We start from the raw sequence: 16,284 nt of genomic DNA, 5'->3' as shown, positions 1-16,284 counted from the left end.
TGAGGAACATGAATCTGTATTCCTTTTCTTCGTGTAATTTTTATTTGTATTATCTTGAATAAAAAAGGGTAAAGAATACATTTATTCATAAATCAAAATCAAAGAGACATCAAAATCAAACAAAACTCAAACCTGAATAATCATGAATGTTTTGAGTTCATACATGTGTAAATAGCAAAGAGAAAAAAAATCGTAAATCCTACTTGTAATCAAACGTAAATCAAAATCGCAAAGTATAGTGATTTATACACGCAATCATTCATAAGATGAGTTTAAGTATGTACTGAACATATATGTTGAAAAGGGAGAAGACATAAAGATGAATGGGAATAGAAGATGTAAATTTAGGGTTAGTAATATATATTCGGGTGCTTCGGGTAATTGGTTCGGATATCGGATATAACCAATCGGATACGGATATCCGAACTGATTGAATCTTAAATCCGTTCGGATTTTTTTTAACTTCCGTTCGGTTTTTGGTTTAGACTTTTCAAATCGGTTCGGGTTCGGGTTTTGGTTAATATATCCACACTTATACAAACGTACAAATAATTTCGTTTCAGGTTAAAAAGTAAAAATAGTAATAATTTAAAGAAAGTGGAGGAACAACGGCCCTCAAATATTTTTTTTTTAAGATTGACGTGATTGCGACGTGTCGCTTCCTTGTCTGCTTCCTTGTCTGCTTCGTATCCACCTATAGTTGCTCCTCCGTAAAATTCATTTGAACTCGATTTATCATAACTTTTCTGGATAAATAAATTATCGGCTGGATTGTGTGATTTTTTATTATTCTGAGTGTCGAGTGATAGTTTAGATAATAGTACTATACATTTAGATCCAATAAAAATACTCATTCTATTTTATACTAAGCATTATTTTAATTTTTAATATATGTTAATTTTAATATTTCGTTCGTTAACTAATAAAAACTAAGCAAAATAATATATTAATTAAAGACAAAAATTTAATAAGGATTTTCTTAAAGATGATATTTTGTGAAAAGGATATAATATTATTAGATGAAATGAATATAAAGTCTGTCCAAATTCATAATCCCACACCTTGGCTAGTTTATTTGATGGATCTCGATTTCAGATTTTTGTTGCATGTATCAGTTCATTATTTTAGTTTTCTGTGTCTCAGTTCTTAGTTACAGTTTTGCGAATGACAATGTGACTATGTGAGGTTATAATTTTACAGAGAAAACTTTCATAAAACCAAGAACTTTCGAACTAAAGCAAAAATAATCTTTAATTCGTGTTTGAGCAAAAAAAATTTCAATTTTTAAATATTAACCATTTTAATTTTATTTTTTTATTGATTCGGCCATTTTAGTAATTCAGAAGTCAACTATTAAACGGTAAACCTTTATTAACTTACTAAACGATGTTGTTTTAAATACTACTTAAAAAAAATTCTTTGACACTAATATTATTATTCTCAACCTCATTATCATTCTCATTAGTCTCACTAGAACTTTTCTCCGCGCTACGCGCGGATAATATATTTAAATTTGTTATATTTATCATTTTTATTTGTATGTGAATTTTTGTATGTTAAATTATATTTAACAAATTTTTAAATTTGATTTTTTTTATATTTTTAGTTTGAAATAAGTATTTCTATTATATGTAACACAATTAACTAATAAAATATAAAGAATTAAGTCCGAGATTTTAGAGTTACGTAAAAAAAATATAATTATGTATAGAACATATATTAACTTAGTTTAAAAGATCGGAATCTCATCTCGAATAAATTTACGAAAAGAAAAAGTACACCAATAACCTACTTAAAATATAAAACCCCCTTTTCAAAAAACAAAGCGTACTTAATAATATATTTTTTACGTGTAATAGTTGAAAACTGACAATTGAATATCGATCTAGAATATTATTTTAATATATTTAATGGTAAAATATTAATTGTAATAAACAAATTTTGAATTTTGTAATATTACATAAATTAGAAGTCTTTAAAATCTAAAATCTATTTTATTAACATAATATATTTTTTATTCATTTATTATTTTGAAGTTACAAAATATTGATTTAGTTTTATTTGTATATTAAGTTTTTAATAATTTAGTTTCTGTTTAAGTAATTTTAAAATTATCAAGAGAATATAATATATTTAAAATTATTTATTTAAATATATCCAAATATGATGTCTCATTTTTATGTGTGTTTGCGTTGAGCATGTTTAATTTTTAGTCTGTATATTTAATAACACCTTGTTGCGTGCCGTTCTATGGTTTTAATAAATGTATTGTCATTTCATTTTTATTACTACTAACATGGTTTTTTAGTGATCAGTGATAATATATTTTTAACGTTATGTATTATATTTTATCTTATATTTCTAACTCTACATGGTGGCACTTTTTTTAGAATCATTTTAATTAGATAATAGGTTTAAAGATGTAAATAAAACTGTGTATGTTGTAAATTTAGACTGTTTAGTGTAACTGAGCACAATCAATTATGAAAACTATATTATGATTTTATTTTACTAAATCTTTCTTTCTGTGTATATTTTTTTGTTTTATTTTGTATTTTTACAATTTCATTGCCTTATTCTTCAATTGCATAGAATTGCTATTTCAAATTTTTGTTTCATATACCTTAAAATTCTTCGGTTGATTTTTGTTTGTTTTCTTTCTCCAATTACAATGTACAATTCGACCGTTTCTTTTTTTTTTGAGATCAAACTACAAATATCATCAGATAGAAAAGCTTAAACTCCTAGAATGGAGTGAATATTTGTGTTAGAGAAAACTGATTTAGCTAGTAATATATTGAGATATTATAATATTAGAAGGTATGAAAACTCTTATATGTTGTACTACGCTGGACATAATGAAGTTGTTGTCAATTGATTTGATAACTGAAAATACATCTTTATGTCTTCCTTACATCATTCTTAATTGGTTTACGGTTCGACCATTTCTAATATAGTGAGAGTAACATAATATTAGATGTTGATTATCTATTTCCAATTAGGAATACACAGAATGAAAGAAACTCAAGTTGAGATCACTTTACAATTTTGTCCTCATATCTATATAAAGTTAGTTTATAGATTACTCTATATGTTTCAAAATGTAATCAGTTTTAATTAAAATCTGTAATATTTTAAAGTTATTACTTTAGAAAACTGTCATTTAATATATAAATTTAATCAATTACACACTAATTTACATAATTTAATTGGCCACACAATATCTAATAAATATAAAGTTACATTGAAATATAAAAATAATTTATATAGTGAAACAAAAAATACTTTTAAACCATTATATTATAATAAAAAAAGAGAATATTCAAATTATATTGAAACATTAGAATAGTAAAAATCATAAAAGATGAAATCTCAATGTCGATCATTTATGTCGGCCATACCTTAGATCAATTATTTATTTTATAATTATTTATTTTAGAATTATTTTTTATTTTTTATTTTTTATTTAATTATTTAAAAATAAAAACTTAATTAAAATTTAAAATTATTCATAGAATCAAATTTTCTTAATTACTTAAATTTATTTATAATTAAATTAGTTTACAAAAATACAAAAAAATCTAATTAAATAATAAACCAACAAACTAAATAAACCAAAAACTAAACCAGGCTTTAACCTAATTACTAACTAAACACACCACCACTTCGTTGTCTTCTTCATCTACCGGCCGCACCACCACCTTCGTCTTTGTGTTTTTCCATGACCTTCATCAGTATCCAGCCACGATTCTTCTTCTTCATCCTGGGATTTGAAAGGCAAGTTGCAGAGAGGAGGCAAACGTCACATCCATCTAGACCTAATCTCGTCGCCTCTTCACTAACTCGCCGTCAGCTTCCTCTTCCTGAATCTGAAGCCGTCATCTTCCTCCTCCAGCCGCCATACCTGCCTTGCCTTGCTTCCTCCACCCCTAAAACAAATAATACCGTTCATAACAGAGAGAGAGAGAGAGAGAGAGAGAGAAAAAGAGATGAGTTCTAACCGTGGTTGTGTGGTGGTGGTGGTGGTGATGCTGGGACGGCGAACGAACGGTCGTGTGGTGGTGGTGGTGGTGATGCTGGGACGACGAAAACAAACGGGTGGTCGTCGTGTGGTGGTGGTGGTGATTGAGGAAGATAGAGATCCAAAGAATTAAAAATGATTTAGATCTGTAACAAAAAAGAACGGCGAAGATCTTCTCTTCTTCGTGTTGGAATTTCTAGATTCAACTTTTATCCGAGAAGATTTCTTGAATTGATCACAGAGCTTGTTGACGTTTCCTTCGATCCGTCCATGGAGACGAAGGCGGGTGAAGTTGAGACCACAGACCAGTGTCGCAGAACCAAAAAAAAAAAAGCTTGTATATAGAATATAGGAGAAGCTGAAGCGTGAGTGATCATAGAGACGATGATTAATTGAAGGAGGAGGGAGGAGATAAGTCGTGGTGATGATGATGACGTGGATCATTAAAACTGTATGATTGGTTGATTTAATTGGCTGACGTGGATAGGCTCAATGGAGCTCATATATCCCTTTTAATATAGTATAGATTATCATCTTCATTATCACCTTATTTACCGACTTGATTATGTTGTTCAATCGTAACTTTTCTAACACTTTTTGTTTAAAATATCACTACGACGAATACGAAGCAACTCAATCATCCTAGCCATCCTTTATATTATCAATGGCTATGGATTTTGGAGATTAGAAGATTGAGAGATTAAAAAATTAAAAACATTATGTTTTGCGAAAGAGGAGATGATTTAAATGCTTACAGATGTAAAACGATCTCATTTCATTAATGTTTAATTATTTTTAAAACGACATCGTTTATCGAATTAACAGAGTTTACGAATTTAACAGTTGATTTTTTAGGTTCATAAAATAGCATAGTTAACAAAAATTGAAAGTTGAAATGACCAATATTTAAAAATTGTTTAGTTTAAACAAATATTTTATAGTTTAAACATAAATTTAAGATTTTTTTGGCTTTAATTTGAAAGTTCAAGGTTTTTATGGCTGTTTTCTCTAATTTGATGTGATTATAACATTTACAGAAGAACTCCTTTGGTGAATAAACATAACATGTAATAAGAGCCAAAAACCTAACATCTAAAACAAAACTACATTTCTTGGAATAAGAGAATGTAGCAATTAAAAAAGCTTGAAATTTACTACACCAACCAAATCTATACAACAGAAAAAAATAAAATAAAGGATGGTGGAGTGCGATAATAATTGAAGTTAGTGTGGACACTTTCATTTTTTCTCCTCTTGCACCCATTTGTTTTGCTTTTTATTTTACATTTTGTTATAATACGGTATGTGGACTTATATTACACCAAAAATATCATTTTAGTGCCTTGGTTCTTCTCTCTCTCCATCTCCATCTCTCTTTCTTCAATGCTCTCTTTCTCTCTCTAAGAAACCATTTTTTCTTCTTCTTCTTCTTCTTCTTCTTCTGCCAAGCAAACCCATCGAAAGTTTGTAAGTTTCATTCTTGTTCTGCTTCCTGCTCTAAAGATTCTTTTTATCTGGTTTATTTTCTTCTTCCTTTTTTAAACCAATTTGAAGATTCCAAATCTTGAAATCTTTTAGATCGGCTTGTGTGTGCGCGCATAGGTTTATGAGTGCAAGATCTATTTTTAAAAGTCATTTTCTAATTACAACTTCCAAATAGTTAAGGTTTTGGATTCCGGTTTCAAGTTCTTCAGATTATTCTTTCTCTGTGTGTGTAAATCTCATCTTAAGTGGATCTCTATTTCTATTTTCTAAATTTACTTGTCCTCTTTCATTTTGTAGTCACATCTTTTTTATTTATTTAGCTGATCAAGAATCTTCCTCCACGTCTAGAATTTTCTTCGAATTTACATAGTTAATAATAACTCATGATAGTTTCTTTATTTAAATTACTAGGTGAGTTCTTCATCTTATGGATGTCTTATTTCACTTCTTCTTATGATCTATTCAACATACATACAATAAGCTCTCAAATCAGATTGGAAACTGAAGCTTTTTCTTAAGACAAAAGAAAAATCACTGTCTTTTGCGTGCGAATAATTGTTTCTTTGTGATTTCACTTCATCAAAACTTTTAAACTATAAATTTTTATACCACCAAATATTAATTTCTTTTTTGTTTTCACATAAAATAATGTTCCACTTTTCCTCTTATGGGTTTCTTAGATCACAAATCTCAAGAATATCTATAGTTTCTAAATCTTAATTACATGATGTGCTGTTAACAGGAGTAGATCGGATATAAACTGGTGATGATAAAGAAGATGTGGTGTTATGCTGGGAAGCGAAGAGGCAGATAGATAGTAACAGTGGAAGAGAATCAAATGTTCTTATCCACTGAGAACCCACCACATGACCACCCACTTCCTTCTTCTCCCAGTTTCGTACATCTCACCTCTACCTCTTCCCATGAATTAGCTCAGTCCCATCCCCACAGTTTCTCCATCAGGTAAATTAAAAAAACTTTCAACCTTTTTTTCTTCTGGGTTTCTTCGCCAATATGGTTTTGTCCCCCCCACACCCCAAAAAAGAAAAAAAAAAGTCTTTTGATTTCATGATGGGTCAGTCTCAATTGAGCATAAGCTAAAGCTCATTCTTTTGGCTAGATCCAAAGTTTTGACCTTTCTTCCTTATCTATTGTACTGATCAATGGGTCAGTCTCAAGTGAACATGAGCTAGAGCTTATCTTCTTGGCTAGATCCAAAGTTTAGAGCTTTCGTCCTTATTCCTTGACCCTTGTACTGATTAATTAATGGGTCAGTCTCAAATGATCATAAGCTAATAAAGCTCATCCTCTTGGCTAGATCCAAAGTTTAGAGCTTTCAAAGCTTAGATTGGGGTTTTGCTTTTCTCTAAACGTCCTTACATATGCTTTATCTTGTCTGTTTGATGTTAAAACACTATTATCTTATAGGGTAGTGTTTTGAAAGTAACTAACTTTGTTTCATCTATATATGTTTGATGGTTTGCAGAGATTACGCATATAGTAACCGGAAGAACAACATCAACAACAACTGGCCCTTTTCTCCCAAAAGTCTCCAACTTCTTTCAACTCATGGAGTGACTGATCCTTTGCCACCGTTTCAGATCACGGTTAGTTCATCGTCAGGGAAGCAGATTGTATCCCATGTCCAACGAGGAAGAGATTTAGCTAAACTTAGGCTCAACCAGACAATAGCAAAGACTAGACAAGGAGATTGTAGCCAGTCTAAGATCGTCAAGAATGGTTTGTTCAGGAGCACAAGTGTTTCCAAGTCTAAGGAAGAGATAGTACTAGTAGCTGCTACAAGTAATAACCACCACAAGAGTAAAACGTGTGGACGAGGAGGAGGAGGAGGAATGGTGAAATCCAAAGAAGCCACTAGTTGTGTTGGGATCGAATCAATCATGGCTTCAAAAACATGTCCTATTTGCAAAACCTTCTCATCAGCTTCCAACACTACTTTGAATGCTCACATCGATCAGTGTATATCCGTAGACTCACCGGTTATTAGCAAGCCAAACAAGCCTAGAGTTAACCAGCCTCTATCTGTTGATTCAGCGGTGCCATTGGTTACTAGTAAGCCAAGCAAGCCTAGAGGTAAGCCACTGATGAAAGTGAAAACAATGGTTGATATCTACGCTACTGCTAAAGAATGCACATTAGAAGAGCTTGATAAAAGAAATGGAACAAATTGGGCTGTGATCTCGAGCTACACGAATAGGGTTGTTGCTGATAAGTCTGAAGTGTCCAAGAAGCGGAAAGTTGCTCCTGTCGGTGTTGGTCCTGTTTATGTTGATGCCAAGGGACAAAAACTGCGGATAATAACAGAGTTCAGCGAGAAGAAGACTTCTTCTACTACTAGATGGAGAGAGCAGCAAGAGGATGGCAGTAATGAAAAGAAAAGTTCAAGCCAAGGTAGTAAAGAAAATAGTAAAAGCTCAAGGAAGAGACGTCAGGGAAAGAAACATCGTAAGTATCTTAAACTAAACAACAGTCACAAAACCAACGAGTCAGAGGTAATGCCATGAGTTCTTGTCTCTCTCTCTCTCTTTTTTTTTTTTTTGATTATTCATTGTTGGTTCACGAGATAACAGTACACTGCTTTGTACAGCAGGCACCGGAGTGTCAAAGAGGGGTTTCTGGAGAAGGTAGCAGCACGGGTCATCGTAGAATCTTTAATCAGCGGATGTTAGCAACACGTGTTTCAGTTTCGAAGAAGCTAAATGAGAAAGGAGATAAAGTTTATGCGTTGCAGGATCAGCCATCTGAGGATGATGATGATGATGATTCATGGTCAGGAGGAGATCATGTTGTGCTGCGAGGTACTGCTTTGTCTGCTTTAGATAAACAGAAGCTGCGGGGAGAAGTGTCTGGAAGGAATAAGACTATGTTTGGGAGTAAAAGGGCTCAAAGAGTTCGGATGAGCGAGAAGGAGGAGACATCACTTGCAGGAGCTCATCTAAACACTGTCAGGTTGAAGAAGAGCCTTAGTTCGATTCAAGAAGATAAGCATCCACCCGGAAAGAATGTCAGAGAGGTGACAGATGCGTCTCCTCGTGCAACTAGTCTGAGAAAGCTGTTGCCACCATTTGTAGCAAATGGCTGGAGACGATTATCTCTGCCTGTGGAACTAAAGAGAGCTCGGTTGGATTTGTCAGATGAAGAAGAAGAAGAAACTGGGAGATGGGAATCTGAAATGACACAAGAACGTGAACTATCAGATGATGATTATGTTTCCGGTGATAATGGAGAAAGAAATGAGGTCGTACACAGATCAAATCCCTTAACATTTAGTGGTTACAATGAATATGAATATGAAGATGATGATGACGAAGAAAGTAGCGAAGAGGAGGAAGGAGCCAATGTGTTGGACAAAACAGATGAGTTCTACCAGTCAGATACTCCACCATCTAATGAAACCATACCTAGCGAGAGAGCTTATTTGTATAACTCTGAAGGAGTTGAGAATATGGTTTACGAGGAGGACGATGATGTGAGGTTTGTTTCTGAGGTGGGAAAGGGAAGCTTATACGTAGAGGTTGATACCATTCCCATTCCAGGACCTCCTGGATCATTCATACCGAGTCCCCGGGGTATGAGTTATGACGAGCATCTTGGAAACTCGTCGGTTATCACAAGCCAGCTCCAGTCTTCCATGGATCAGCTTGACAGACACTCTTCTGAATCACCTGTTTCTGCTTTTTCAAACTTTGCAGCTGCTAGATTGAGTTTTCCAACAGAGCTATTCTCCATGGACGTTCCTTCTTCCTACTCCACAACCCCAGTGAGCTTTTCTGTTCCATCTCATCCTGAGAAGATGGCTGTTGACAAGGCAATAACACCTCCGAGCTTTAGAAACAATGATGGTGAGCCTTGTTGTTGCCAAAGAAAAGAGAGAATCTCCGAGGGCGTTACTTTGAATCACCAACCATCTCATCTACTGCAGCGAAGAGACGCAGCTTCTTCTTCTTCAATGGCCATGAACCTAACCAAACCGCTCACATGTTTGGATCCAAATCATCCTTTTGAGCAGTCACCACCATACATGATCCAACAAGAGTTTGATCTTCATAGTAAATTCTCAAACAAGGGGAATGTCAATGGCGCTGTTGTGGTGCCTCCTAGTCCTTCAAACTCGGTTCTGCGGTTAATGGGAAAAGACTTGATGGTCATGAACCAAGGAGAAGCATCTCTGGCTAGCTTAAAACCAACCCCACAGTTTCTTGATCCTCCTCCACTATCTACTGGAGCCGGCTTATACTTAAACACAGGTCTCTATTTAAGGAACAGTTTGGAGCCAAAACATCAAACACAGACACAAGCTTCAGCATTCAGAAACAGTTTTGATCATGTGAGGTACTTTTCTCAAAGCTAGTCAACTTAAAAGTTTCGATCTTTATGAAGTTTAAGAAGAAATTGAGAAGTGGGTTCTCTTTGAATACGGATCCTAGAAGCATTGGGTTTTAAGGTAGGTGTTCTACGGCTTCCATGCTTTATCTCTTTCTGCAGAGACTGTTGTTGTGTAGTAAAAAAAAAAAAAAAGCTAAGACTTGAAAATAACACTATGTAGAGATAAGTAACTTTACGCTTTCAGTTGCTACCAAGTACCAAAGTTGTCTAAAAGCTTCAGAAAGTTTAAAAACAAACTTTTACTTTACCTTTAAGACTTGGCCATTGTGGTACGAACACTTGATTCTTCCCATAAACTTCGGAAATTTTCAGTGGCACCAAAGTTTTTCAAAACCTCAACTGTTGGAGTAACCTTTTTTTTTTTTTGAATCTTTCACCATATTTGTTTAATTTAAGTAAAATCATACTGGATGTCAAAAAAATGAAGCTAAAATCATACTGTAAACTAATTTAGAATCAGTTTAAAAACTTCTGAACAATAATCAAAATATGTTTAAATCCTTACTTATTATTTTGCATTTTAACAAACAAAAAAAATCTAGGAAAATATTGTTGAAATCAGTGGCTATGGCATATAAGTTTTCCTCTAGAATACCAACAGGAGATTTGACTGATCTGTCTGCGAAAACCAAGGACATCTTAGTTGGTTTGAAGTGCGTGTATCCGAGTCGTAAAGCGACAGAGTAGGGCATGAGATTCACGCTAGACCCAAGATCCACCAAGGAGCAGGCGAAAACTGTCTTCCCAATCTGGATAGAGAGGACAAATTTGCCGGGATCTCCTCGTTTTTTTATTTGCCTGTCCTGAAGCACTGCGCTGCACTCCTTGGAAACTGTCATGAACTCGCTCTCGTCTGATATTTTCCCTGAGATCAACCCCTTCATAAAGCTACGCATGGAGGGCATCATCTGAATCGCATCCATCAGGGGAAGTCGGACGGTTAGATCTTCCAGCATCTTTCTGCATTTTATTTCCTCCTTGTCCTTACGAGTGACCTTCGCTGGAACAGGGTAAGGGACTTTTGGAATGTATTCGCGAGGAGGAACAGCCTCTGGAATCGGGCGCACTGCTTCAGCCGGTTGTTCTGAGCGTGGCGAGGCTGTTTCAACTACCGGCTCTGTATTCCCCTCATCTGCTTGGTCGGCTGGTGGTTGCTCTGACTCTTTCTGCTTGCCTTTCTCAGCCGCGGTGAACCTTCTCCTTTCTGGCTCGGAAAGTTGCTTCCCGCTTCTTAGCTGAACCGCATTGCACTCCTTGGGGTTTTTGTCTGTTTTACCAGGTAGAGTACCTTGCTGTCTCTTGACACTCTCGGCAGTCTGAGCTATCTGAATGTCCATCTGTCTCATATGGCTTGCGACATTATCATATTTGGTGCTCAGGTCTCCGAACATATGGTTCATCCTAGTATTGATCTCGGTAGTGACCTGGTTCAGCGCTTTCCCTTGGAGCTGTTGTCCTTGGAGGAGTTGCTGCAGCATGGTTTTGGTTTCATCTTGCGGAACAGCGACAGGGGTGGAGGTAGCGACTTGAGTGTTCTGGTGGTTCTGTATTTGAGGCTGATTGCTCTGCGGTTGGCTTAGAACATATGTTCGGGGTTGATAGTTCTTCTGATATCCCGAATACTGGCCCTGGTTGTTCTGCGCCGGATCAACTTGTTTGTCCTGCTTAGGCCAGAAAAGTTGTGGATTGTTCCTTACGTTAGGGTTTGGGTGATAATTCTTCAGCTGCCACCCTTGTCCATTTACGTAACTCACTTCCTGCTGATCGTCTCCTGCCTGCTCAGCTTCAAACGCCTTGTCCCCCGCACTCTTCTCAGGAGTTGCTTCTTCCATTATGAAGACCTGGCTCTGGTTTCCCTTCAGCAGTTGGTCCACCTTCGCCGCTAGATCGTCTATGCTGTTCACACTTTTGGAGCGATCATGCTCCTTGTTCTTGTTGAGTGAACTGGAAGCCATGTTCTCAATCAACGCGAATGCACCAGGGGTGGTCTGAGTCATGAAGTCTCCGTTACTAAAGGAATCGAGGGTGTTCCGGTACTCATAGCTCACTCCATCGTAGAACACCTCCAATATGTAATCGTCATCAAACCCGTGGTGTGGACATTCCCTCTGGTACTCTTTATACCTCTCCCAAGCTTCATAAAAGGGTTCATCAGATTTCTGCTTGAAGTTGGAGATTCTATGCCTTAGAGCCGCGGTTTTAGACTTTGTGTAGAAGTGGCTCAGGAATGCTGATCGAACCTGATCCCATGAGGTTAGAGAACCGGTTGGGAGAGATTGCAGCCAACGTGCAGCTTTCCCTTCAAGAGAAAATGGGAACAGCGTGCACTTGACGTAATCCGGTGGCACTCCATTTGAGCGAGAGAAATTGCAGATCCTCTCAAAGGCCTCTATGTGATCCATTGGTATGTTTGAAGTGAGGCCACTGAATGTGCTCTTCTGTACCAGACCAATCAGTGCAGGTTTGATCTCATAATCCTGTCGAGTACAGGGTGGAGGGTTGATGGGGGAGCGGTTAGTAGCAAAATTCCTCGGAAGGTTTCGCTCCCCAATAAGAGCACCACGCTCCTCTCGCGCAGCGTTCTCGGCTGCTTGCTCTTGTGCAGCTTGTTGCTGATTCTGGATGGTTTGCTGCATCTGCTGCATCTGCTGTTGCTGATTCTGCATTTGTTGTTGAATGAGTGCCAATGCAGCAGTGAGGTCATCCATATTGCCATGATCACCCATGTTGGTGTCGGTTGTTCTTGGCTGTTGACGGTTCTGTCTTTCTAATCTTGCGAGTTCTTCGTTAGTCAGCTGATGTAGTGGTCCTTGTGCGTTGCTCCGAGTATGTCTACTGGTCATGCACTTGGATCATCTGTTCCAACAAAGAAGTAAAGCAAGTTAGATATCTCAGACTAAATATTAAACTGAAAAATAAAGGTAAAAGCTTAGTCCCCGTCGCAACGGCGCCAAAACTTGATACACTAAAAATGAATCCTTGCTACTGTCAAGTTAACAGTGGTAATTGTAATATTTGAGATTCAATCCAGAGGACCAGTTTACTCTTTACTATTATGAGTTCAATGTCAAGCTGAGAAACAAGTGGGTTTTGAGAATTGATTGCGACAAAAGTAACAAGAATGCCTAGGTAACTTGAATTCAATTTAAATGAAGCTGGCTTAGGGTCAATAATCGGATGTTACTTGCAGAACTGAACAACTATTCAAGTGCGATGAAATGCGGTCTAGAACTCAGATCACTCAGCTGGAACAACTCACTATCGTGATCTTATTCCCTATGCGAGTCGGTCTTGAATCCTAAGCTCTCGCTTGGAACAAGACGCGAAAGCAAGCTTTAGATGCGAGATCTGATTAGTTCACTTAATACCCTAATATCTACTCTCGCTGATTAGGGATACTAAGCTCATTCAATATAGGTCGACTTATCTCCTAACGGTTAGCTAGAGGATTAAATCATAGATCCAACATTAAGTGATCAGTTCAATGCAGGCAGTAAGATCAATATGAATGAAGATAGTTGAGATCACTTATTTGTGTTCAGTTCATGCGGCTAACACCCTACAACCCTAAGCAAGCTTTGCCTACTACTCAATCATAAAGCAGGATGACACAAACAAGATTCCTGAATAATACTGCATATAAAATAAGTAAAAAGACAAAGGGTTCAGGGAAATCTTCTCGTGAGAATGAGAGATGGAGCCTTCTCCCTTACAAGTTGCGTAAAATCCAAAAGAGTAAACTAGGTTTCTTGTAAAACTCGTGTGTCCTCTAAGAAAACGATAGCCTCCCCCTTTTATAGGGAGGCGCTGGTGATAGGAGAATAAGAGAAAGAGAAAGTCGAAACTAGGGCAAACTCCAGAATAGAAAGTTTCCTTAATGAACGAGAGCAGTCTAATGCTTGATCTCTTCGGGAGCAACCCTTGGGTTGTTCTAAATGACTGTTCCACGTTGAATCCTTCGAAACAGCATCAGACTTCCTGAAACTCTCTCCTTTACTCTTTCACCTGTTCCCAACCTAGAATGATGTAAATTAAACACGAATTAGGACTGAAAATGAGCTCAAAGTGCGCATGTATTGGTATTAAAAACACCACATATCAATAACCTATAAAATAAAATGAACGAAATTTTATATGAGATAATTATAATAGTTTTATCCTCTACTTGATGAACTGTGTTCGAATCCCCCTATATATTAAAAGAGAAGTCACTTTAGTGATTTCTGGTGACGTGTCGTTCATTGGTGAAGTTTCAAGAAAATTGTTATAATTTGATTGGTCGATGATTTTTAATTTTTATTTATTTAATTTTGATCTAAAATTTTAGGTAAGTCTAAAATCATTTAACATCACTTACCATATAATCTACAGAATAACAATTTATGGAAACTGATTCTCGAAATTACAGAAAGATTAATAATGTTTTATTTATTACTTTTAATATTTATAAACTATAAAATATAATGAACGAAATTTTATATAAGATAATTATAATTGTTTTATACTCTACTTGATGAATTGTATTCGAATATAATTATATAATAATTATTTTAAATATTTCAAAATTCAAACATGTTTATTAATATTATTTTTAAATTATTTATCGTTGTTTAAAGAATAAATTTATCATAATTTTAAAATAATTTACAGAATGTTATAAATTATTAATAAAATTAAATTTACTTTATATTGAATATTTGTTTATTGTTAAATATTTTTTAGAATTTCTTTTTGATTTATATTTTCCATCGACACTACTAAAAAGAAAAGCCCTCTAAATACTTACCTTATTTTGTAATTTCGATATATCATTTAATTCATCGATCCCACTATAATAGGAAAGTACCATTGAATACTAATTGCAAGGGAAAACATAATTTAATGACCAATTAACATCACTTTCCAAATGACTTACATAATATTATTAATAACTATTTATGGTAACTAATTGTCGAAAGTATGGTATATAAATCTATTTTATTAATTCAAATAAATATTTTGGATTCCAAATAACTTACATAATATTATTAATAACTATTTATGGTAACTAATTGTCGAAAGTATGGTATATAAAGTCATTTTATCAATTCAAGTAAATATTTTGGTTTATTATTTTATGTAGTCTATAGATATATTAGAATATAAAGTCATTTTATCAAATCAAATAATTTATTTTAATTCATCGATCCCCTATAAAAGGAAAGTAACATTGAATACTGATTGAAAAGGAAAAAATAATTTAATCCCTCTATTAACATTACTTGCGCAACAATATTAGTTGATACATGTAATAATTAGTTTCCTTATTACAAATGGAAAGAATTCTCTTGATTTTGTTGATTGATTTTTTAGAATTTCTTTTTCGATTTATTTTAATCATCGACACTACTAAAAATGAAATCACTTTAATACTTAACTTTTGTGTTTTCTCGATTCAAAGAACATTTTTTGCGATCATTTTTCTGTTTAATTCATTAAATACTCACTAAATATTTTAGATGTTAGAGAAACGAAATTAATTGACAAGATATTTTCTCTCCTAAAATCATGCATTTAAAACTTAATATTTATGGTGAGACTTGTCAACTAAAATTCTGGTGCAATCTATTCACGAGATGTTCTTCTTTAGCTTTATTAACAAGATATTCTAAAAATAATATTACCTTATAAGTATAAGATTTATTGAGAATTTATTAAAGAATATTCTACTTCTTAGCTTATCATGCAAGCTAAATCAATGAGAAACGTCTACCAATTTACTATAAATAAGACATTCACAGTAGAAGAAACGAAATAATAGAACTTTGTATTCTGAACTTTTAATGTTAATAATGTTCTGAACTTTTTTTTCTTCTTATTTTAGAACATTAAGCTTTTATATTTCATGAGAGCTGATTTTTCTTTTGGTTTATATGCAGATACCCTATTATGACGATTTCTCAACTGAAGCTATATATGATTTGATTGTACACCTCTTTGATATATCATTTCGATAACATCTTTGTTCCTCAATCTGGTAAAATTTTTTTACTCAATTTGATAACATCTCTCAGCTAAATCATTTCAATAGCATCTTTTTGTGCTGCAGATATTTTTCTTTTTTTGATTTGTAGATTTATATTATTGTTTAGAATTATAAGCTTATATATACACATATTTGTTTTTTGGTTTGCTGATTGTGATTTTGTTTTATATTTTTTCAGAGATGATTTGAGAGAAGTGGTCATATTTCAGACCTCTAAGAGTTCACCATTCCGATCCTGCAAAAGATGTGCACTTAGAATGGTATTTTCTCTACTGTACATCAAAATATGATAATCAATTATATTTTTAAAATATCTATAGTAGGATGGTATTTTCTGTAAATAATA

The 16,284-nt window shown here is 34.4% G+C and overlaps 2 protein-coding genes, 1 long non-coding RNA gene and 1 other non-coding gene across 5 annotated transcripts; 2 read left to right on the top strand and 2 right to left on the bottom strand.

Annotated features, from left to right (window-relative positions):
* Positions 1 to 3,531: 3,531 nt before the first annotated feature.
* Positions 3,532 to 5,120, bottom strand: LOC125579164. The gene is made up of 2 exons (XR_007317162.1): positions 4,002 to 5,120; positions 3,532 to 3,929 (listed from the first exon to the last, which is right to left on the bottom strand). It is a non-coding gene; the product is annotated as an uncharacterized LOC125579164 (long non-coding RNA).
* Positions 5,121 to 5,324: 204 nt separating this feature from the next.
* Positions 5,325 to 10,160, top strand: LOC106437670. 2 transcript variants are annotated; one of them, XM_013878595.3, is made up of 4 exons: positions 5,325 to 5,488; positions 6,249 to 6,469; positions 6,993 to 8,019; positions 8,115 to 10,160. In XM_013878595.3, the coding sequence occupies exons 2-4, from the start codon at positions 6,345 to 6,347 to the stop codon at positions 9,876 to 9,878; spliced, it is 2,916 nt and encodes a 971-aa protein (XP_013734049.2). In that variant the 5' UTR covers positions 5,325 to 5,488; positions 6,249 to 6,344; the 3' UTR covers positions 9,879 to 10,160. The 2 variants fall into 2 exon arrangements, with proteins under 2 accessions (XP_013734049.2, XP_013734050.2); XM_013878596.3 differs by having other exon boundaries at positions 5,326 to 5,488; positions 8,118 to 10,160.
* A 154-nt stretch (positions 10,161 to 10,314) lies between these two features.
* On the bottom strand, positions 10,315 to 12,639 carry LOC125578980. The gene is made up of 2 exons (XM_048742151.1): positions 10,509 to 12,639; positions 10,315 to 10,319 (listed from the first exon to the last, which is right to left on the bottom strand). Exons 1-2 carry the CDS (start codon positions 12,637 to 12,639, stop codon positions 10,315 to 10,317), a joined length of 2,136 nt encoding a protein of 711 aa, XP_048598108.1.
* LOC125579635 lies at positions 11,999 to 12,105 on the top strand. The gene has a single exon (XR_007317695.1). It is a non-coding gene; the product is annotated as a small nucleolar RNA R71 (small nucleolar RNA).
* Positions 12,640 to 16,284: the final 3,645 nt, after the last annotated feature.

This window comes from Brassica napus, chromosome A10, assembly GCF_020379485.1.
Source record: "Brassica napus cultivar Da-Ae chromosome A10, Da-Ae, whole genome shotgun sequence".
NCBI lineage: Eukaryota > Viridiplantae > Streptophyta > Magnoliopsida > Brassicales > Brassicaceae > Brassica > Brassica napus.
Note: the sequence above shows the minus strand (reverse complement) of the source record. Positions and strands in the feature narration are given on the sequence as shown.

Excerpts from the sequence above, each read along its gene's own strand:
- LOC106437670 (XM_013878595.3), top strand. The coding sequence starts at position 6,345 with ATGTTCTTATCCACTGAGAACCCACCACATGACCACCCACTTCCTTCT. Across the intron at positions 6,470-6,992 it reads CCCCACAGTTTCTCCATCAG|AGATTACGCATATAGTAACC; the intron begins GTAAATTAAAAA and ends GATGGTTTGCAG. Across the intron at positions 8,020-8,114 it reads ACAAAACCAACGAGTCAGAG|CAGGCACCGGAGTGTCAAAG; the intron begins GTAATGCCATGA and ends TGCTTTGTACAG.
- LOC125578980 (XM_048742151.1), bottom strand. The coding sequence starts at position 12,639 with ATGGGTGATCATGGCAATATGGATGACCTCACTGCTGCATTGGCACTC.